This window comes from Anticarsia gemmatalis, chromosome 3 (assembly GCF_050436995.1).
Source record: "Anticarsia gemmatalis isolate Benzon Research Colony breed Stoneville strain chromosome 3, ilAntGemm2 primary, whole genome shotgun sequence".
NCBI lineage: Eukaryota > Metazoa > Arthropoda > Insecta > Lepidoptera > Erebidae > Anticarsia > Anticarsia gemmatalis.
This window is the reverse complement of record NC_134747.1, coordinates 7,249,359-7,272,737: the sequence shown is the minus strand read 5'-3', so window position 1 is coordinate 7,272,737 and position 23,379 is coordinate 7,249,359. Positions and strand designations below refer to the sequence as shown.

General features: G+C 37.1%; 2 protein-coding genes across 2 annotated transcripts in view; one reads left to right on the top strand and one right to left on the bottom strand.

Moving 5' to 3' along the window:
* Positions 1 to 2,085: 2,085 nt before the first annotated feature.
* Positions 2,086 to 15,712, bottom strand: Col4a1 (Collagen type IV alpha 1). The gene is made up of 12 exons (XM_076136150.1): positions 15,513 to 15,712; positions 15,273 to 15,315; positions 11,764 to 12,021; positions 11,442 to 11,684; positions 10,495 to 10,716; positions 9,972 to 10,271; positions 9,380 to 9,847; positions 8,629 to 9,012; positions 7,873 to 8,329; positions 5,725 to 7,242; positions 3,847 to 5,078; positions 2,086 to 3,229 (listed from the first exon to the last, which is right to left on the bottom strand). Exons 1-12 carry the CDS (start codon positions 15,710 to 15,712, stop codon positions 2,942 to 2,944), a joined length of 5,613 nt encoding a protein of 1,870 aa, XP_075992265.1. The 3' UTR covers positions 2,086 to 2,941.
* LOC142987414 (uncharacterized) overlaps positions 15,670 to 23,379 on the top strand; it is a 26,847-nt gene continuing 19,137 nt past the window's right edge. The window contains exon 1 of the mRNA XM_076136152.1: positions 15,670 to 15,803. Coding sequence (XP_075992267.1) covers positions 15,711 to 15,803 — 93 coding nt within the window. The 5' untranslated portion in view covers positions 15,670 to 15,710. The remainder of the gene's footprint in view (positions 15,804 to 23,379) is intronic.

The following is a 23,379-nucleotide window of genomic DNA, read 5'->3' as shown; positions in this document are numbered from 1 at the left end:
GCTCTCAGAATCACAACAAATCTGCGTATTATGTGTTCATCTAATGCAATGATCATCTTTGAATCGATCCTGGATTAGTTTTTACGTGGATGCAATAACTCTTGAAAGCCTTTTCCTCTAGCAGACCACTTTTTGTAGTCATTTTTGTGTAAATTACACTTGTTATAGTCATACTTAAGCATTAAAATGTATCATAAACAAAATATTTTTTTTCAAAATTTTGACGATTTTTAGAAAAAAAATCGCAAGTGATGCCGCGATATTAAGTATGTCAAAAATTCACAAATAAATAGTACTATATCAGTGTGCAAGGATATAACGGCCAACCTTGCGATTCCAGAGATATTTTCATTTTTCCTGTCAGCTCCATACAAAATTTTCTTTAAAAAATCATAACTCTTCCATTTGTGCACATAATTACGTCATATGACATTTTATAGAACAGTAATGATCAGCAGAATACATTTCCATAAAAAAAAATAACATTCACGACATCGAGATTCTATGTCTTCTACAGCCGATTTTCGATCCACCGTGCGTCGGGAGCTTTCTCAGGGTTGGCTGCCATATCGCGGAAAATAACTAACCTTTACCAATTTTTACTCTAAACAAATTATTTATTTACCATTACATACGCACTAAATCGTAAGACTGGTAAACAAACTTTTAATTTAGGTAGAACACTTAAAACTTTACAATACTTTAGGTATATACCCTGTTAAAGCAGAGACAAATTAATCTGTTAAAATCCCTAAAAATCGTTTTTTATTAATAATATTAAACTAACATTAGATTGTTAAACTTAAAATTGATGACATGACTTTAAAAATATGATAACCCGACCATTCGCTTAATTTACCAAATTTATCTTAGGGCTAGTTTTTATTTATTACTAGCTGACCCGTGCGGCTCCGCTCGCGTGAATTTCGTACTGTTGCTTATTCGTTTGAGCACGCAAATTGCGAAGCACTCGATACACCTACACATAAAAATGCTAACAACTCTTTGTCATCTAATGGTTATTTACGAAAGGGACACACAACGTGACACAGGCTCAGGCAGGCCTGATATCCTGTGGTTACCTTCTTTTCCTCTCTCGTCAGTATCCGTACCAGTTTACAGTGTAAAATATAATACCCTATTAAAGACTGACCATTGCTTACCCGTCTGGATTCAGAATATTATTATAGCTACAGACAGACCTATCTGCGCCGGAGCTCTTCACACGCGTAATAATGTATACTTGCGATGATACGTCCGGAACCGCGTAACCCGTAATTATTTTTTATATATCATCCGTTGTTTATTTTTTAAAACTTACCACGTAGTCTGTTTCATATCTATGCAATTTATTTCCTTAATGCAACCAATTTTTGGTTATGTGTTGCGAACTGCAACGCCATCTGTTAGTTGCGGCGAACAACGACAACAAACGAAATTACTCGGTTTGCCATCTAGGATATCCCGAGCGCACCGGACCCACGTAAACCGACATTTTTGTGTAATATATCATACAACATTTATGTTTGAAAATCTTATAAATGTATCGCCTGTTTTAAAGGTATTTTTTTTTACTATAAATAAAGCAATCAAAATAAATTAATTAGGAAAAACATGCTGTGTTGCTGACCATAACGCCATCTATTGGTTGGTGCTAACAACAGGTATCGATACGGCAGGCACCGCGTTAACCATATGCGAATGTTGTGAAATGAATTGCAATGCCATCTATGGTCTCTTTAGGGAAACCATGGGTTCAAACGATTTCTACGTATTTTATTCAATTTTCTAAAAATCTATGAAATTTTATGCGATAAAAAGTATCCCAATACTTGCTCCACTACTTATCCTATGCATATAACAAATGTCAGTGCATTCTATCCGGTAGTTTTTACGTGATAGCGTAACATACAGACAGGAAAAAACCTGACCTTGAACTCTCTACTGATTTATTATAAGTATAGAGTATAGATGTCGTCTATGTTAACGTACGAAGGTTATTAATTTCATGAAATAGAAAAATGCTCGTTTAATTTTTTTTTTGTATCCTAGTACTTTTATAGCATACAAAGTAAAATGCAAGGAAACTTTTAAAAGTTATTTATTGTACGAATTCTTAAGTTCATAAACGTAATCTATCTACAATATTATTATGGCAGTGTACTTAAACATACGTAGGTATTGTTTTTCGTTATTCACAAGTTCTCGGCAATTACAATAGGTACCTACAGTTTATTATACGCAACACTAATGTTTTAATTGAAATCAATTCTTTTCTTGAAATTTGTTGATGATTTATGTTTAAAATCGTTATGGAGAAAATGTTTACAAGTAGGTATATATTAGGCTAATATCTTCAATTTATAATATAGTCATATAATATTATATACAATTAGGGAAATCTATGTTATCACAAATCGAGTCTAATTGTGTGTAATGTGGTCCAAGTAAATGTTTAATTCTGACTAGTGAAACTATATAAAACACATAAATATTAGTGTGTAATTAAAATAACGTAGCATAATGATCAAATATTCAATCCTGAATCTTAGAGATATTATGTGTTTCATTCGGTTTATAATTTTGACCTAAATGCATAATGTATTAATTATGAAATTTAAGTAACATTGCAACGGTATTACGCTGTTATTTTAAAGTTAAGTAATTAAATAATAAACCTTACATCATAATTGCTTTGGCTTTTTTGACAAACTGTTTGCTGTATTAAATTATAAACTACATAGACATCTACTTACACGTTTGTATTTAAAACTGTTAAGATTTAAATTATTACATATAAGGCTAACGTCAATAATTTGAAAGATAAATGTACTAGTAATATCCCTTTGTTATATCTAACACATAATTATAATAAACTTTTCAAATAATCTATAAAGAACATGTAGGTATGTAATAATTGTATAATTTGTTGATTGTTCATCTAAACATTGCCGCGACCAAGTTTGGAACTTCTGGTGCTCTTCATACAGACTACACATCGAGCGACACGTGCAAGTTGACTTCCAGCTTTTAGTGTTTCTCGTCTTGGTACATCAAATTGATAAGCGTCATCAATAGTAGTCAGCCAAAAACTGAGTTTGTTGGCATACTTGTTGCATGTACCTCCTTCGCCGTTACACTCTATAAATGGTACTGTTCGGAAACTTTCCAGACATGATCCGGGACTTTCTAAAGCTTGACCACCGCCTTGACCGCCTGCACCAGTATGCTGTAAATTAAATAAAAGTAAGTGTATATCATGGCAAAAACTTTGTGTTTTTTTTTTACTAAGTTTCATAGTTTTATACTTCGAGATTATAAGTTAATATATTTAGGAGCCGCGCGGCCCCGCTCCTCTGTAATTTGGGTAAATTAAAATAGGGGTTACTTTTTAATAATAAGTAAATTAAAATCGTAAACAGTCACAAACTTTTCGTTACTGTAGTGCTAGAATAGAAAATTTTGCGTGTGGTCGCGACGAGGATGTCTCAATTATCTACACTGTGCTGATTACTACCTACTAACTGATTATTATAAATTATCAGTCAGGATAAGTAATTTTATACTTTATTCGTATTGCTCAAAGTGTTCTTAATGGTCTAAAATTGAAATAATTCTAAAGAAGTAGAAGTTCTTCTGTTCTTTTATATCTGTACATTTTTATTTAAATTTATTTGACGTCGGATTTTAAATGGTTGCTGATATCGGTAGGAGAGCTCCAAATCCATCGATCTATATTTTTCCTGATAAGTATTTACTTCGATATATTACGATCAATGCTATTAAAAACTATCTTATAAGATGGGTACGCAGAGATAACACAGACGGTTATATAAAAAGACTTACCATGACGAAACTGTAGCCAATCCAGAGATCAATCCAACCGGCAGGGCAGTCTGGGACAATATCTGTTTGGCTGTGAACTGCTATTACATTGGCCGGAGCTTCACATACAACGCATCTAGATATATATTTCATTATGTTATTTCCTTGTACAGGGGACATAGGTGTAGGTTCATTGGTAGATAACCAGTAACTTCTATCATTGCGACTAGCGTAATTACAAACATCATTATAGTCACAGAAAAGGAAAGGCATTGTACTGAATTTCCTTACGCATGACCCGGCGTGACCTAAATCTTGATTATGGGCTTTCTCGTTGCCATCTACATATAGCAACGAATAGCCATCCCACAATTTGACTAACCCTTCTTGACATTCAGGCACGTAGTCTTCTTGGCTATGTCTTACTAAGAGAATTCCAGTTAGATAATCTGTTTCGACGCATGGTGCTCCAGGGGGGCCTGGTGCACCTGTTCTTCCCATAATTCCTGTTTCGCCACGATCGCCTTGCAATCCTTGCAAACCTGGTGGCCCTTGGGGTCCAGGGGGTCCTACTGGTCCTTGAAAACCTCGGTCTCCTGTCAGGCCAGGAGGTCCGTTCTGTCCAGGATAACCAGGTGCGCCATCTTTTCCTGGAGGCCCATTTGCTCCCGGTCGACCAGGCAATCCCGGTTCACCTTTTGGTCCCTCTACGAAAAGGGCATCTTGTCCCCTATCTCCTTTGGCGCCCGTCAAGCCTTGTAAACCTTGTATACCTGGTGGTCCTCTTTCTCCTTTTTCGCCTTGGCTACCCGGAAAACCTGGCTGTCCCGTCATCCCGTCTCGACCTCGGTCACCCTTTTCGCCCCTTTCTCCAGCAAGACCTGGCGAACCAGGGAATCCTGGTGCTCCCCTCTCTCCTGGTAAGCCAATGCCAGTTTCACCTTTAGCGCCCTTGTCTCCTTTTTCTCCTGGTATGCCTTGCGGTCCTGGGGCTCCTTCCGGTCCATCGAAACCAGGAGGACCAGCTAAACCTTCTCTACCAGTATCACCTTTTTCTCCTTGTTTCCCTGGGGGTCCTGGGTAACCTGGCTCACCGGTTCTACCGGGCAAGCCTGGAAGGCCAGGTTCACCTATGACACCGGTTGCTCCCATTGGTCCAGGTCGACCGTGTTTGCCTGGCTGTCCTGGCAATCCCTTTTCACCCTTTATTGTCGCTCCCGGCACACCTACTGGGCCAACTGGACCTCGATCTCCTGCAATTCGTATTGTTGTGTTACATTATGTAATTTATTCGTTAGTTTTTAATCTAATAATACAAAGCGGGTAAGTACAAAGTCTCACGAAAATGTATACTCGTATTTTTATTATGTAAAAGGTAGTTCATAAGTAAATATATCACCACTAGAACTTTGCGAAACAGAGATTGGTGAATCGTTTTTCCTCTATAAATATTCAATAGTTCAATTTAAAATAACAAAAACCTAAAAGAACAAAAGTGGTTGCTTATGATGTCAATTGTCTAGTCCTGTGAGGTTTTTGGTGTTTTACAAATAACCCAGTTTGTCAGAGATATTTGTAGTTCTTGTATACTGTATGTATAGGGTTCTGTATAGGTCGTTAACTAATTACCTACATTAAATTATTTTGACTATTTGTATAGTATAGCTTATATACACTATATTAAATGGTATATTTAAAACTTTTTAACAACGTTATTGTTTATTATTTTTAAAATTATTATATTTATAAAGTTTAATACGATATAAATGCTGATTGAAATCTCGTTCTACATTACCTCTAGATAGTGAATAACTAACGTGAGATTATATATCATAGAAAAAATACTTATCAAGTTGTAGGTTTATTTAAGTAAAACGTGAGAGAGTATGAAAAAATTACCTTTTCTGCCGGCTGCACCAATAAGACCCGTTTCTCCTTTTTCACCAGTGAATCCGCGTTCTCCTCTTTCACCTTGGAGGCCTATTTCTCCAGCAGGACCTCTTTCACCTTTCTTTCCTGGCCTGCCTTCGATACCAGGGAAACCAGGGTTGCCTTTATCACCCTTTTCACTATGAGCTAATCCTGGACTTCCCTTGTCTCCTTTAGGTCCAGAAAATCCTTGTTCACCTGGTAGTCCGGGAGGACCCATTGGACCTTGCTCACCAGGCTGTCCTGGGAATCCATCAAGTCCGGGTGATCCTCTGTCGCCTTTATCTCCTGTTGCACCGTCAGCACCAGGTAGCCCAATATCTCCAGGTTTACCTGGGATGCCATTCATACCCGGTGTTCCCGGCTGACCAGGTTCGCCTGCCCTACCCATAAATCCTTGTTCTCCCTTAAGACCATTCAACCCTGGTTCACCCTTATCACCCGCCAGTCCCGGTAATCCTTCGAATCCAGGCACACCTTGGTCACCCTTTTCTCCTTGGTTTCCAGGTATTCCATATCCTGGTAAACCTGCTGGACCGACATCACCTTTATCTCCCGGTGCACCTGGCCTACCATCCATTCCATCTCTTCCAGGGATGCCAGGAACTCCTTTCTCACCCTTATCTGAAGCTAAACCAGGTTCTCCTTTTGGTCCGCGAATGCCGGGTAAGCCTCTATCTCCTTTATCTCCAGTCATACCAATTAACCCAGGATTACCAGGCATCCCACGATATCCAAGATCTCCTTTTGGTCCACGGTCACCTGCAGGACCCACGGGACCATCATTGCCGGGAAGCCCTGGTTCTCCAGTAAATCCAATTTCTCCTTTTTCACCTGTTTCTCCGGGTGCTCCAGTTATACCTGCTGCTCCTCGAGGTCCGGGGCGACCTCGGCCTCCCGGATACCCTCTTTGACCAGCTACTCCTGGTGCTCCCGGGTCTCCCTTTGCACCTGGTAAGCCTATGACTCCTGGTTTACCTGGGGCTCCCGGATAACCTTGTTGGCCCTTAGGTCCATCCTTTCCACCTAGACCGGGCGTGCCGGGCTCTCCAACTGGACCGATTGGTCCAGCATCTCCTTTAAAGCCCTGAACACCAGGAATACCAGGTCGTCCTGTTAATCCTCTCTCTCCTTTTTCTCCTGGTAGGCCTTCGGGTCCAGGGGAGCCATCAGCTCCTGGTGTACCAGTAATTCCTCTATTTCCCTTCTCGCCCTTTTCTCCTGTTAATCCAGGAGGTCCTTGAGGTCCAGGCATAGATATTCCAAGTTCTCCTTTGTCACCTTTAGGTCCTGATGAGCCAGGGAATCCTTTAGGTCCAGTTTCTCCTTGGGTGCCTGGTGCACCGACTGGACCCATGGGACCCTTGTCTCCACGAGGTCCTGTAAGGCCTCTAGGTCCTACACGACCTGGTTGTCCTGGTAAACCTAGTTTTCCTTTCTCTCCCGGGAACCCTGTTGATCCTTTGTCTCCTTTTTCTCCTTGGTCACCTGTGAAACAAATAAAAACAACTTGCAGCTTTTACAAAGTAAATTTAAAAAAATAACAATAGTCCGACTACTCAGTAGAGGGCGTTGGTAAGCACCATTTATCCAGATTACAATAAAAATTATGTGTATTCCATAATAAAGTAGCTCTATCAAAAAGGCCACAGTCAGTAGCAAAAACCTGCGGGCACTGTTGCGTTCTATATTTGAAATATTTTATAACTCCACCCGCCTCGAAACGCACACAAGGCTTATTCTACTTGTTTTTGGGCTATAGTAACCACGATTTATGAACGTTGCAATCTAAATATTTGAAATCATGAAAATTATTTTCCTAAGGTTCCAACGGTTCTAACTGCCCGGGATCAAGACCGATGTGAGTTGGCTAAAATATCGGGTAAGATAAAAAAATAATGCATAAGACCTTTAAATTGTCACCGCGCATAAGACTTGTTGTATACCTTAGTAGTATGTGAACAAGCCACGATAATTTAAATACGCTAATCTAGAAAAACAACAGTTCTAAAAAGTAAATACCACACATTTTCATAAATAGCTGAATAGTTGAAAATTAAAGAGCTCTTCCACAATGTACAAAATATCAAATACAATATATAAAGAAATATAAAATACCTGGAAGTCCTTGTGGTCCCGGAGCTCCCGGTGCACCTGTATCTCCTCTAGTCAGTCTCTGTAAATCAGCTGGACAATTGCCAGGTTCGCCTTTAAGACCTTGACGGCCGGACCAACCCTTATCTCCTTTCTGTCCTAGGTCTCCTGGGGCACCCTTTTCACCCTTGAGTAAACGTCCGTCTCTACCAGGCGTACCAGGATTTCCATCGGAACCTGGACTGCCATCCATTCCTGCGACACCAGGCAAACCTTGGTCACCCTTTATACCGGGCATACCAACTTGACCGGTATTTCCCTTAAGTCCCTGGATTCCTTTTTCTCCCTTTGCACCAGTGTATCCCTGAGGTCCACGGTCTCCTTTCTCTCCAGGTGGTCCTTTAACTAAGTTCGAAGCGATGTGGGCATCCTCTCCTCTGGGTCCTCGTGGTCCAATAGGTCCTTCATCACCACGGTCACCCTGGACATACATACATTTTACTATTATAAAGAAAATAGTAACAAAATACACTCAGGTTCAAAAAACTAATGCGTATAATGCCCGATATATGTTTTTTTATGGGAATTGAACCCAATGACACCCAAGCATAAAAGTCGTCAACGCCCTTCATTAAATTTAACATATTATGTAGGTATCAATAAAATAAATAAATTGAACCCATTAATGTCTCACTGCTGGGCAAGGGTCTCCTCCCGTAATTAGTGGGGGGGGGGGGGGTGTAGGCATTTTAGGCACTCGAAAAAAATTGCTCTACTTACGGGGGCACCTGTTGCTCCAGGGCTACCGTTTGCGCCATCAGAACCCCGAGCACCCGGAGCTCCTATAGGTCCAGGATAACCTCTATCTCCCTGCATACCTCGCAGTCCATCTAATCCCCGGTCTCCTTTTTCTCCCGGTCCACCAGGCCAGCACTGATTGCAACGACCACCTATATCTCCCTTAGGTCCCGGGTTTCCTGGGATACCGTCTAAACCGGGGCTACCTTTTTCACCCTTATCTCCAGGTGCACCTATTTCTCCTGGATAACCAGGGGTTCCTAATTGAGAATCACCGGGCGCACCTCGCAATCCAATGTATCCTTTTTCACCTTTTTGTCCTTTTAAACCAGGTATTCCTGCCGCTCCGCTAGGACCTGGTTGACCCTAAAAACATTTATAATTTTAACGTATGAGGGTCAAGGATAAATTTAATTTCAATGTACACATGTATGGGAAACGCTGCGGAAAACATTAATTGGTGATAATGCTCTTAAAAACGCTGTCATTAAAAATGCTATGCTTTTATTCGAAACCAGTTCTTGAACTTTCCTAAAGCCTCCGTTACTTTGTACCCTTTAAAATGATGTACCATATGCATGTCAACATATTTTAGAGTAACCATGTAACCATCTTTAATTAATAGATACTCTGTATAGCATATTATAATGCCATACATCAAATACCGAAATGTGATTATATATCTTCTGTCGTAATTATATAGTGACTATTACAACAATGCAAAAAAACTTACTGGAATTGAAAAACCGCTTTCGCCCTTGTTACCCTTTGGGCCTGTAATACCCGGAGGTCCATCATAGCCTCGTGGGCCGGGTTCTCCAAGTTTTCCATCACGGCCAGCTTCACCTTTTTCACCTTTGTGTCCCGCTGGACCTTCGATACCGGGATTACCAGGCTCTCCCTGGCCACCAGGAGGTCCCATAGGTCCAGTATCACCCTTTTCTCCTGGTAAACCATCTGTTCCCTTTGGTCCGGGTCTGCCTTGGTAACCTCGAGGCCCTTGTGGTCCTGGTGGTCCACGTGATCCAGTACGTCCACCTGGTGCCCCTGGCACTCCCTTCATACCACGAGGTCCAGGAGCCCCGTGTTGGCCAGGCTCTCCCTTACTTCCAGGTAATCCATCTAACCCAGGTAAACCATCAACACCTCTATCTCCCTTTTGTCCTCGTGGCCCTGCAGGCCCAAACAGACCGGGTCGACCCTACAATTTTACAACAAGATTTTTTTTAACCTGTCTTAATATACGTATAAATAAATTTATCAACTAATTTATTATTATTATTATTGTAAATAAATAATAAATATAACTTAAAACATCAACTTACTATTGCACCTGGATTACCCATCAGCCCTTTTTCTCCTTTTATGCCTGTTTGCCCTTCACGTCCAGGTTCACCTTGGGGTCCTGTATCACCTTTGTCACCTATAGGTCCAGGTTCTCCCTTATCACCTTTAGGACCCATGTCACCTTGTATTCCTTTAATAACCTCTTTAGGTATAAATGTACCGTGACCAGTACAAGGAGGACCTCGGTCACCGTGGTCACCGCGATCTCCTTTGGATCCTTTAATTGCTATGCCCTTGGAACCTTTAGGACCCCTGTCACCTTTTTCACCGGGAGGTCCCTAAAACGGTGAGTTAAATTATAGAACTCAACTAGAATTAATTACCTACAAATTGCAGGATAAAAAACGAAAAAAAAGAACATGCAATTTTTAAGCCGCTGCACGGTGCCGAAATATTCGGTATTTATGAAAATTGTTTTCGCCGTTACAATGCTATTTGTGATTTTTTTAAAAACCTAATATTTAATTCTGTTCAATAAGCGATATCTATATTAATTCATACCAGAGCTCCAACGCTTCCCTTAGGACCTTTTGGTCCGAGAGGTCCCGGCGGGCCCATGGGACCGGTTCTACCGAGCATTCCATCAGCTCCAGGTTCACCTTTTTGTCCTTTTGGATATCTACCAGAGTAAGCAGCTTCTCCTTTGTCTCCTTTATCGCCCTGTACTCCAGGATAACCGCGAGGTCCCTGCATACCCGGAGAACCTCGGACTCCAGCCTCTCCCTATAAAAAAATTAACATGCCACTACACATAATACAATTATAAAAAAAACCTAGCTTTAAAAAAAATGCTTTATGTTATAGATAAGATGTATTACATTTGTTACTAATCCGATATATACTCGTACTTGCCAAGTAAATCTTTACAGTTAGTCTGCTTTAGGCAAATCAGGCACAGCCAATATGTGTCTGTAAGTCTACAACATAAACTCACTAACTCTAGGCAATCACTGATATTATTCTAATAGAAAAACTCAGCAATAACTTTTTGTTTTGACCCGGGATTCCACGTTATAACTCGAGTCGCCAATTGTTCTGAATATTAAAATCGAGGCAATGGAGCTCTATTTAAGTTACAAAGTTCTAAAAAACGTAACTCAGTTTTCTCGATATCTAACAGGGAAACAAGTCAGAACTTAGACGTAATAACATAAACTATTTTCTATAAGAAGTATTTTTTTTATTTGCCCGTTTAAAATAAGCCCAGTTTGTGGTCCCTTCGTTCACAAATCGATGCACCTTATGCCGCTTATTTGGAAGTTTCTGATTTAGTTATCTCTTTATTATTTAAACAACAGAGGTATTCTGATAAAAATTGTACCGTGTACCGTTTGACTGGACATTAACTTAGCGATATTTGAACTAAGCTTCCCTGTGCTTTGGAAAGCGTGTTAAAAGTCGATCTCTGTTATTGTCAGTTATGATAATATAATCTTTACAATACTCACGTCTGTGCCATTGCACCCGTCTCTTCCATTGATACCTGGCTGACCTGGTTCACCGGGAGGTCCTACCAGCCCAGTCCTTCCAACGAATCCTCTGTCTCCCGGCTTTCCTCTATCGCCTTTAGGCCCTCTCGGCCCCGGAATTCCTGTTTGCCCCTTCTGACCTTTAGGACCTTGGGGGCCCTCTGGACCGTCGTGCCCTTGTAGACCAGGAGGACCTTGAGGACCAGGGGGACCTGGACGACCCTAAAAGCAAAAACAAAAAATAATCGATGCTGATGACTCTATTCATGTAAACTGTTTGTCTAATAAAATTATAAATTACCCAATTTCCTTTCTCAGCAAAACATTTAGGTACACAGCAACCTGGTGCAGTGCAATTACGATCGATGGCAGCAGTGCGTTGCCTGGTAACCGGATCGTAGACTGCAAAGTTAAGTCCTCTTCGGGGCGGAACTATGTCTGGGCGATTCGACAATCCTTGGGTTTCAAACTCTTGCCTGTTATCTGGCCATTGATTCTGAACATTTTGATTTGGTACTGTATTCCTCCAATTCGGATTCCATCCCTGTCTATTAAATTCCTGAAATATTTTAGATAATATTTATTTCTATTACATTCCTCGGATACATACGCTAACGAGCTTATTATTTCCGTAGGCCGTCGGCTGCCGATTTAAGAAAAGTATATATTACTAAAGTATCCTCACATTTTTGAGACAACTTGTATTTATAACATGTTTAAGATTGTTTAGAGAAACATATATCTGGGGGCACGGAAGTGCCCCCGCAAGTCGAGCAAAAAAAAAGCGGCACGGCCGTAACATCCTTTTCTCGAAGCAATTCGGGCTATTTTTGACACCCCTATAATTTCGTTGTGGATAAAACAAGAAGCCTGGATTTTCAGCAACTAATCAGTCATTGTATAAATACGGTATATTTAAAATTTCAGTCAATTTGAACCAGTAGTTTAAGAATGACAACTTGTTAAAATTTTGAATTTTGTCACTCACTGATTCACTGACTCACTGACTCACCGATCATCAAAAGTCTAAGGTACTTCTAGCAGACTTAGAAGCTTAAAATTTAGAATACAAATAGGGTTTAGTGTCTTAATCATGGGAAAAATCTAATATTTTCTAATTTCGGTCCAGTTTTCTAAATACACTAACTGCAACAATAACTTTGTAATCCCATATAAATGTATAAGATTACAAGGTTACATTTGCAGTTAATGAATTATTATTACTGTAGAAAATAAAATAAATAGGTGTAAATAGGTACATACTATATGAGGCATAACGGGAGGGGGTATAGGGTGGGCAAGGGTGTTTAGCCCATGAAACTGAACAACATTCCCATAGGAAAATATGTTGAATTATGAAAAAATAACGTCTGTCCATACAAATTGGACTTATGTTCGCTCTACAAAAAGAAGTGAGATGCCATCAAAAACATTCTGTAAAAACCTCAAGTCTCGCCGTAAAAAGTTGTGAGATCGATATAATACCAAGTCGATTAATCTATTTAGTCTCTACTTAAAGGACCTTCTGTCTTAAGTTATTACGTATGTTATTATCATGCCAATTAAAAAAAAAATACCTTTAAAACAAAAAGATCGACTTGGTCATCGCAATATACACAAATTCGCCATTTACATTTCAGGTAACTTCTCGTCGTGCTGTGTAGTGTGATACATACTAATAATGAAATCATGCGATGGCCAGGTCGGTCTATTTGTTTTAAAGGTATTTTTTTTTAAATTGGCATGATAATAACATACGTAATAACTTAAGACAGAAGGTCCTTTAAGTAGAGACTAAATAGATTAATCGACTTGGTATTATATCGATCTCACAACTTTTTACGGCGAGACTTGAGGTTTTTACAGAATGTTTTTGATGGCATTATTATTACTGTTTGACGGACGCAGAGTGTTGGAAAGCTAATGAATAATACTGAAAGTAAATTAATCCTTAGTAGGTAGTACTAATACTATGCTAGGTACTGACTGCACAAATAAATATTCTTTATGATAAAAATATCAGAAATATCAGAGCGGCACGCGTGATACAGTTGACACCTTTACGGTCTTTTAGGGTTAATGATCTAAAGTTCTAAGATAATTAAAAATATATTTCTGAATATTTATTTACTAAGCCGCCACTTTGTTCAGCATTTAAAAATTCATATTGAAGTAGATATAATATTATCTACGGACCTTTGACCTGACTACATGATACACGATCTATCGCTGTGTTAGCTGTTTAGCAGAAAATTGATACTTGCACTCACTCACTGGTTGCGCCATTACAAAATCATTGGCTTGAAATTTGTATCTACATAATATGACAACATAATATACTTATAACAATATACCTACCTAAAATTATATATGTTCTTAAAATATGTCACGTGTTCAATATTAAATGAAAATTAAAACTAAATTGTATACTGAAACATGTTCAACGGAACCCGTTTATTTATCGTAGAATATACACAATTACATTATGATATTTACTTTTTTCTTTAATAATTTTACACACTAATTTGTAGATAAATTTGTATGGAATTAAATACACCCATGTTTCACCATTAATATTGTTGGTATCGTACTCCGGACTGGTTGCCTTTATATACGTATTATATTTATATATATTTATTTACATATTATAGCACTCTATAACTTTAGAATTTTATCGATTTGTTTATTTATGGATTTTAGGTGATATAAAAAAAATCAAATGTTCAATAAATATATTAATCAGAGATAATTATAACAATAAGGTCGAATTATGTACTATATTGTTTATTGTTTAAATTTAATTAGGTGCCGTCCATCTACAGTCTTCACGCCAAACTCGGCCAGACGCACGAAGCTTGTAAGTGGGCAAGTGATTTCAAAAGTAGTATAAAACTTTTTTTATTATTATCTTCTACTTTTGAAAGTCGAATATTTAAGTCGTTAAACTCAAATTCTATAAATCTGGATGGTGTGATAAATATTAACTAAGTTATGTTTTTTTATACACTTATAAAAATGTAGACTGGCATGGTAAAAGTGAAGTTATAGTGATAATGCATATTACCAAGAAGTTCATGCTCCAAATAAATATGAGCTATTTATTATAATTTAAGGTAGTTATGTAGTAACTCTACAATTCAATATGTTTTTAGTGTTTAATTTAAAGTTTATTTAAATAATTTTACGAAATGTGGTTCGCGGTAAATTGTTTAGCAATAAATAGATAATTTTTGAAGAAAAAAAAAATGATGTTGAATATTTAGAAAGAGTAACGATTGCTCGTTAAACTTATATGTTTTAAAAGACAATACAATGTAGGTATGTCATATAGGAAGCATGTTTGCGCAACACCGACGCACTGCATCCGAACGACGATAAACTTTGTCGGTCCTATATTTCATTATGTTATATTTATTAACAATTAATAACTTAATTGCGTTAAGTTGTCAGATACACCGATATCAAATCATAAGTTAATTTTCTTAAGTAAGAATATAGGAGCGCGAGTAAATCTACTGAAACTATAGAAATACTTTCCATTACTTAGATATTTCTACCAAAATGGCAAGTCTGTTTGATATTGTAAGCGTTTTGGAGAAATTGCAAAAAGACGATTGCAAGCGGACGAGCGGGTCAACCCGCCCGCCGCCGCCACGGCCGTCGCGGCTACGTAGTCTCATTCAACATTCCCAAATTCCACTACTATTTTTTGCGGGACACATTTTAAACACATCAATAAATTTTGAACTTAGAAATATAATAAAATAATTATAACAAAAGAATTATAAAATAAAATAACTTAATACTCACTTGTGTGTTAACTCCTAGAACCGAAGCTAACGCAGCTACCAACCTATTTCATGAGATGAAAATATAAATTCAGCAAGTTTGATTTTTTGATAATTAATCTTACACATGTATTAAAAAAATCTATTTATTAGATAAGTACTAGGACTTCACGGAACTAGAAATTATTTGAGTATGTGCGAATTAAACTAAATAGTTTTTTTGCCAAAGTCAATAAATACGGAGTGAGGAAATAAGTCTTACCATAGCACGTACACCGCCATAGCCCGGTGCGCGCTGCGCCAGAATCCCGTGCGCGCGCGCCGTTTGTGCCGGGATACTAAAGGATGGAGGAGCGCTCGGGCGGCAGTGCGCTCACCCCCGCCCCGCAGAGGCGCGGGCGCGGCGCTGGCGGCTCCAGGCTGGTCGCGAGGGCGCGCATCCAGTAGTGGCGGCGCAGCCATGTCGGGCCCGGCGCGTGCGTGCTTCAGCGCGCTCCACCTCGTGCCCGCCGCACTTCTGTTCCTCTTGTGGACTCCTTCTCCTACTAAAGCAGTAAGTACCCTAGCTGTAAGCTCTTATTTTTATTTGCAGGTGTAGTAATTACATTCCCTGTTTACAGCAAAACAAAACAAAAGACATCAACGCGTTAACCTGATACGTAGTAAAACAATGCCCAAAAATCAATCAACCTATGTATACGCACTAATATGCAATACGTTTATCGCCACAAACTCTGATAGTGATTTATACTGCACTATTTGAAAACAACAACATTTGATATCCTAGAAGGGCGAAAATATCTCAAACCCGAGCAGTTAATGTAATATATCTGCTAGGTTTGTTTCCTTCAATGCAGTATTGCGCAGATAAATTCCCTTTTAAGTATACCGTACCTATTAACCAGTTAATGATGTAAAATAGAGATGTGCACTTTTAAAATATCAAATGTATGTAATTATAGGCAGCAAACTTTGGAGCTTTCAGCAAACTCTTGCTCAATTATTACTATATTCGCAATAGAGTGATGGGTAAATGTTCAAATATGCATTGTTACAAAGAACGATTTTGATGGGTGCAGATACAACTAATTTGATAACAGATTATCAATATTCGTTTCGACAGATATAACCACTTCAAGGGTAACATATAGATACATATGTATGTAACAATTCTCATCGCATATTAAACTGTGAACTTAAGAGTTGATTTTTTCATTGTAAGTAAAGTAAAATATTCAGTTTTGTTGCTAAAGAACTCGTTATTTAGTATTTGTTTGTGTATGTTAAGAAGTATACCTGATGAGGCTAAAATAATAAGGTAAAATAATAATAGGCTGAGGTTATAAGGCTGAAATATAAGGCTGATACAAATCTCACACTTTGAGAAGGAATTCCTTCTTGACCCTAATGTCAGTCACTGATTACTGATAAATAAATTAATAAATAAATAAATTACTAAATAAAACTATAGTAATAATCCCTATTGCTTCTCCATAATAAAAGCCTTGATATTGACAAAGAAGAACTCTCTGCACATGATTTGTAAATTACCTTTTGACATAAATCAAATTAAGGACTGATTTTGTTTATGTCACACGACTCTATTCAAAGAAAAAAATTAACATGAAATACAGGTAGATAATGTAATTTATTAAAAACAATAAAAATACTTCTGTATTAAAATTGTAGATCGTACAAATAATCGTTCTGTGTGAGAATCGAACCCACGACCTCCTGACGCAATGGTAGCGACCTTAACTACTGCGCCACCTCAAACTCGCTAAATGTTATGGAAGACACTACTCACCCCCGGTTTAGGTTTTCAATTGCGTTTTTTTATATACGTTTAAACGCTATTGGATAGATAAAGTACCGCTAAATGTATCTCAGAAACCGGGGTTCAGTGTTTTGTTTTTAATTCTGAATCCAAACAAATCCCGAACACGCATTCAGTTGAAATGTTGTGAAATGCTTCTTGAGTTGGGGCGCTATCCCCTTCCTGAATTTCATTCATGCCTCTAGTGGCGGTAAAGTTCCACTACCTTATTTCTGACAGTCTAATTCCCGATGAAACCAATCTTGTCATCTAATTAAAATCTTTCTTCTTAGACAGCAGCCAAAGAACGTACTGACTCAAATATTATTTACTTTTTAATAAAAATAATCAATCATTTGTAATTTTAAAAGACCTTTTGACTGCCCTACCTGGCTTGATCGGTAGTGTATCCGACAACTGACCTGGAGGTCTCGGGTTCGATTCCCAGGTCGGACAAGGTGTTATTGGTCTATTTCTAATCTATATTAGATAATTCTCAATAGAAGTCCGGAGTTGAACAACATGCCCGGTATATGGCAATAGGCTCGCTCTCTATTACATGAGACTAACACCTGTTAATGGCGAAACTTGAAAACGAAGCGAAACCATGATTCTTTGCAGATTACCAACATTGTTTTCCTTCATAATTACAACTAATGACTGACTGGTACTTGGTGACAGGATATACCAAGGAGATATCACTACTCAGTTATCAATGCTTCCTAACTCGTAATGTATTTTAGGAAATAAAAAAGTCGGACTCGTGTTTCAACATAGTTAATTGCTTCGCAGTTGACAAAATGCGACTGTAAATATTTTTTGATTTATTTTACTTAAAATACTGTTATTGGTGGAATTCAACATAAAGCCAGGGTTGCCAAACTAAACAAAAAAAAAACTCACTGGCTGATCAATGTTGCATCATTTGTCAAGACTCAGTGTAGCTAATTATGTTTGACAAGCTTTTTTTGTTGACCGACTGCCAAAAATGGAGGAGATTATCAAGACTTCTGTATTTTTTGTGACCTCGTAACTTTTATTACATGAACTGATTTTGATGATCTTTTTAATAGGAGCGTTTAAAAACTTTTAATCGTTATCAACTTCGAAATAAGGTAAGTAGGTCAAAAGAATACATTCGGATATTTTAAAATAAGACGTTACTGATGCAGGGGTGGGTTTAAAGTCTGCTGAAAGTTTCAATAACATCCGGTTTCAGTGATGAAGATTTTTCTACAAGAATGGAGTCAGATTTTTGCATTAGAAATGTTAGAATGAATTTTGACTTTGTTAACATTTTGTTTTCAATACAGAACACTCCGATTTTTTTTCATGAAATAAAAACATTTGATAAATTTATACAATATTGTAAATAGGAGGACTTAAAAAGTTATGCGGTGACTTTACACAGTGTTGGCGTGGATGACGTCACGTAGCGTGCGTCGCGGCTTGATTGTTCTTGCAAGTTCATCGGTGATCATCGTTCTAGTCGCTGTTTATTTGTAACGTCATTGAGGACATTAAAATGCTCCTATAAATAACATATTATTGTCTATATTTTTGTGCATATCTTGCAGTACAAGACACTACACAACGTTATCCAATTATCGCCATAATTTATTGTTCTACTGCAAAATAGTATGTATTAAGTTACGATTCTATAATTATAAAATTTGTAGACTTCACGTTACGCGTTGCTTTGCTCACTTCAATATCTTTGAAAACTCGAAAATTTCTTGATTTTTGATTTGATTAGATGCAGGTAAAATTACTGTGTATATTTGTGTATATCTTAATAACTTTACGAAAGAACTTGATCAACATGGGAAGTTTTAGTAATATTTTATTACATACTAGCTGACCCGCGCAACTTCGCTTGCGTCACAGAAGAGAGAATGGCTTAAAATTTTCCCCGTTTTTGTAACATTTTTTACTGGTGCTCTGCTCCTATTGGTCGTAGCGTGATAATATATAGCCTATAGCCTTCCTCAATAAGTAGGTTATCTAACAATGAAAGAATTTTTCAAATCGGATCAGTAGTTCTTGAGATAAGCGCGTTCAAACAAACAAACAAACAAACAAACAAACAATCAAATAAACAAACTCTTCAGCTTTATAATATTAGTATAGATTTGGTAATGTGATATGATAGTACTAAATATAAAATTTTGTTATTTTGACATTATAAAAAGCCATTTGTATTAGCGTTTGATTAAAAAAATAGCAGCCGAAGTAATGCGCCTTAGTCAGTTTTTGTAATAATTTCGTAAAGTGATATTGGCGGAATTCGGATTTAAGCCACCAAACTACAGGATACCTACTCGTGTGCATTGTGGGCGATACCTAGGTTGGATGATAGACTGAGAGTAGGATAGGTTACGATCAAAAACATTGTAGGTACCTATCTATCAGGAATTATATAGGTAGGCTTCAAATATATTTAATCGTTCCGGACATGACCTCTACATATTTCGTCACAGACTGAAATTCTAGCTCTCGATTTGTTATAGTAGCAGATAATAATACATCTACCGCACCTATTCCACCTCTACGAAATAAAGTTTTTGAACCTGATTCTGCAGTGCTGCAATCTGGAGTAGCGCTTTATATAAAACCTCCATTTTCATCGATTAGAAAAACAAAATCCTTTTTTTTTCGAAAAGATAAGGATATTTAGTGCTTGTTGTCAACAAGTAGGTTATAGTGTAAATGTTTTACTTCAAACATCTCTACCGCTATTAAATTTCGACGACTGGCTCGATATAGAGAAATTTTGTATAAAAACCTGATTAGCGCCTCTAGCGGGGACCTCTAGGATTGTAGGAACTACTTTTGCAGTAAGTATGTACATTTGACATGTCAAACTCTCGATACTCGATAGTACTGTAGAAAATCGAGGTACACATAGACTGAAGAGAATTGCACTGCTATATGCGTTACAATATCTTAATAGATAACTTAATTTATTAACATTAAACATCAAGCATTGGAACTATTCCTACTATCGTAGTATTTTCTATTCGTAGCTAATATATAGTTTAATTGCTTGTAACTTTATGCCAAACAACAATATAACGTTTATAATTAAATGCATTATGTGTAACAAGAAATATACTAATCGTTTAATTATAATACCTACTTAAAAACGAAATAAAACGGTTTGTTAAATTAAACTTATGAGATAAAAGGCGTATTCGGTTACAGAGGCTATCATTTATAAAACATTGATGTCATCATTCGGTAATTATAAATTTAAAATAATGATTACTGCCACTGTAGGATATCAAATTATGCTCTCTTGGACACATACAATTGAATAAATAATATTCATTAAATGATAATAGTTAAGTGGTTATATGTTGACATTTTGGCAAGATAAAGATGATAACCGACGAGTCGCCTAAAATATGTTATTCATAAATATAACCAAATAATGAATGCATTAAAAATATACGATTCGACTAGATTAAATATTTTCATAGAGCATTGTTTGTGGAAATACAATCTGGTCAAAATAACCAAATACTTGAGATTTGATACAACTTACAATACAATAAAAATATGTAAACCAAATGTTTCCGAGTTGCTTCGAAAACCAATGACAACTGAGAGGCTTGAGCGTTTCTACTTGGCCTAATATAGTCGAAGAGCTCTCACTTGTAGTGTTTCTTGTTTAAGTAAAATTTCAAAATTCATCAAATTTAATTTAATTATTCACCGAATATAAGTAAGAAGTTAAAATATTATACACGAAAGTATAAATATCTGTAGATTTCCTTATATTCATAAGGTTACCGGCAGTTCTACGTTTAGTGTTATATACCGGTTAATTCATCATTGGCCTGTGTCCATCTATTGCAGCTGATTCGGGTGGCGTCAGATAGAGGAATATTTGTTACAAAGTAACATCTTCGTTCGTGACTTAAAAGACCTAGATGCGGGAGTGACAGCTGCGCTCGCAGTTTTGGCAGATGAAAGAGCCTGGGGTCGATGGGGGATTTGAAGCGCGTAAATGTCGCTGCTCTCTTTTATGTGCTAAGTGGTTGAGCCAGGTGTTGTCATGAGTAGATACGCCATCAGCTAGAGTCTTTTTCCATCTTCCACGATCCTCAGCCTGGCTCTTCCAGGTCGAGCGATCAATTGCAAATGATGCCATGTCACGCTTGGTGCTATCCTTGAAACGCAATACCGGACGGCCGACAGGTCTTTTAGCATCAGCATTCAGCAATTTCCCCGAGAGATATTTTTTTGCGTAAGCGAGAAACGACCATCCGGTGCACATGTCCCAGCCAACGTAGACGCCTTTGCTTTGGAGTTGCCATGATACTGGGCAGTTTGGCAGTAGTTAGTACTTCGCCATTTGTAATCTTGTCTTCCCACGTAATGCCCAATATTTTACGAAGACATCGCATGTGGAAGTTATTCAGCTTTCGTTCTTGTTTGGCATACGATGTCCATGGTTAATTAGGTGTTAAGTTTATACCCGATTTGTCAGTACGATAATAGAATAGACTGAAATAAACGTATACTTTTATTTAAACCGAAGTTTAAATGACTCCGCACTTTGTGCTAAAAACCGATTTTTTTTTTGTATATTAAAAACAAATGTAACTTATCTCGCTATTATTTTGTCCTGTTAACTGTACCTACTCACGCGGCGTTGCTACTTACTTCACATTTATGTTGATAAATTAAGTTCAGTAACACAAACAACGACCTTTAAGCGAGAGGTTTAAGAAAAAAATACAATTATTATAGCTACAACTCCGTCCATAGTACAACAATGTCCTCTAATTAGTCCTAACCAAACAGACACTTGATGAGGTCTTTCAGTACCTAAAATAATTATATGGTCACAAAATCCCAAAATTGTAAGAAAGTTTTATATTTAGCGAATATTAAAATGGGAAGAAAGCCACATTAATCTATACTAATATTATAAAGCTGAGGAGTTTGTTTGTTTGAACGCGCTAATCTCAGGAACTACTGGTGCAAATTGAAAAAAATAACTGTTGGATAGCTTATTTATTGAGGAAGGCTAGGCTATAATTATAACATTACGCTACGACCATTAGGAGCGGAGTAGCAACGAAAAATGTTACAGAAACGAGGAAATTATGCGAAGTTGCGCGGGTCAGCTAGTTGGTTTGAAACTTCATATTTGAAATAGTCACTATGCATATTTTAAAATACGGGAGTCCCAATGTGGTAGAGAATCTCAACAGATTATCACAAAAATATAAGTAAAGATTTTGATTCTATGTACCTTCCAACATCGATTATGTAGAGCTCACCAAACTGTTTATTAAAATAAAAGCTTTCTTGAGCACGAAGAAAACAATGCAATATGTTGTAATCTATGTATTTAAGTGTGCAAAAAAGTAGCGTGGATGTATTCCAATTATGGAACGAAATCGACTGTACATTTTAAGAAACAATGTCAATTAATAGAACCGTTTGAAATGAATCATTGTTATGTACGCAGATTTATCGCAAATCTAAATAAAAATTTAATTACCATGTTATGATTTTATCTAGATTTTTGTGAATTAAATTGGAGTATTGCTTAATTTATGAATTGAAAATAAACGTTCTTTATATAATCAGATGTTACCGTAACCTTTGCTCTACATTTTATCATATAAGTTTTTATTTGGTACGTTATATCAACTGGCAACAACATCGTTTATCATCATATAGCCTCGTGACCTAAAAATGCTATAAGAAATCATTTTAATAAAATTCCTTTTGCATCGAACCTTGATTACTAACAAACACAGATCAAATTAAATCTTCTATTTATAGCCTCTATAGGATTAGTCGCACGAGTTCATCTATTTTTACTTTTTAACGGCTTTTCTTTACTTAAATATTTCCGCTGTATGAAATAACCTTAATCTATAGTTCGTGTTTAAAGAAACATTGTACCTACTATCTTATCTCTGAAATAATTCAACTAATTTAGATTTTTAAGGTTATAGGTTTATAACCCCCGATAAACTAGTGGATGAATGACGCATGATTATTATAATATATCAAATCCTGCTTGTTTTAAAGATTCGACCCAATTAATTTAAGTAATTGCCTACCTATTGACTATCAATATTTACTGATGATAAACTGAAGTAAATGAATTAAATGAGTTAAAGTATAAAATGTTTCTAATAGTTTTGAAATGTTTTTATTTATAGTCATGCATAAACGCTGAAGTAATTGCTTAATTAATAATCATGTTAAGACACATACGGATGAAAGACAGTAGAGGAAAGGACATTCATAAAGTATTCATAAGAATAAGGCCGCTGTTTCAAAA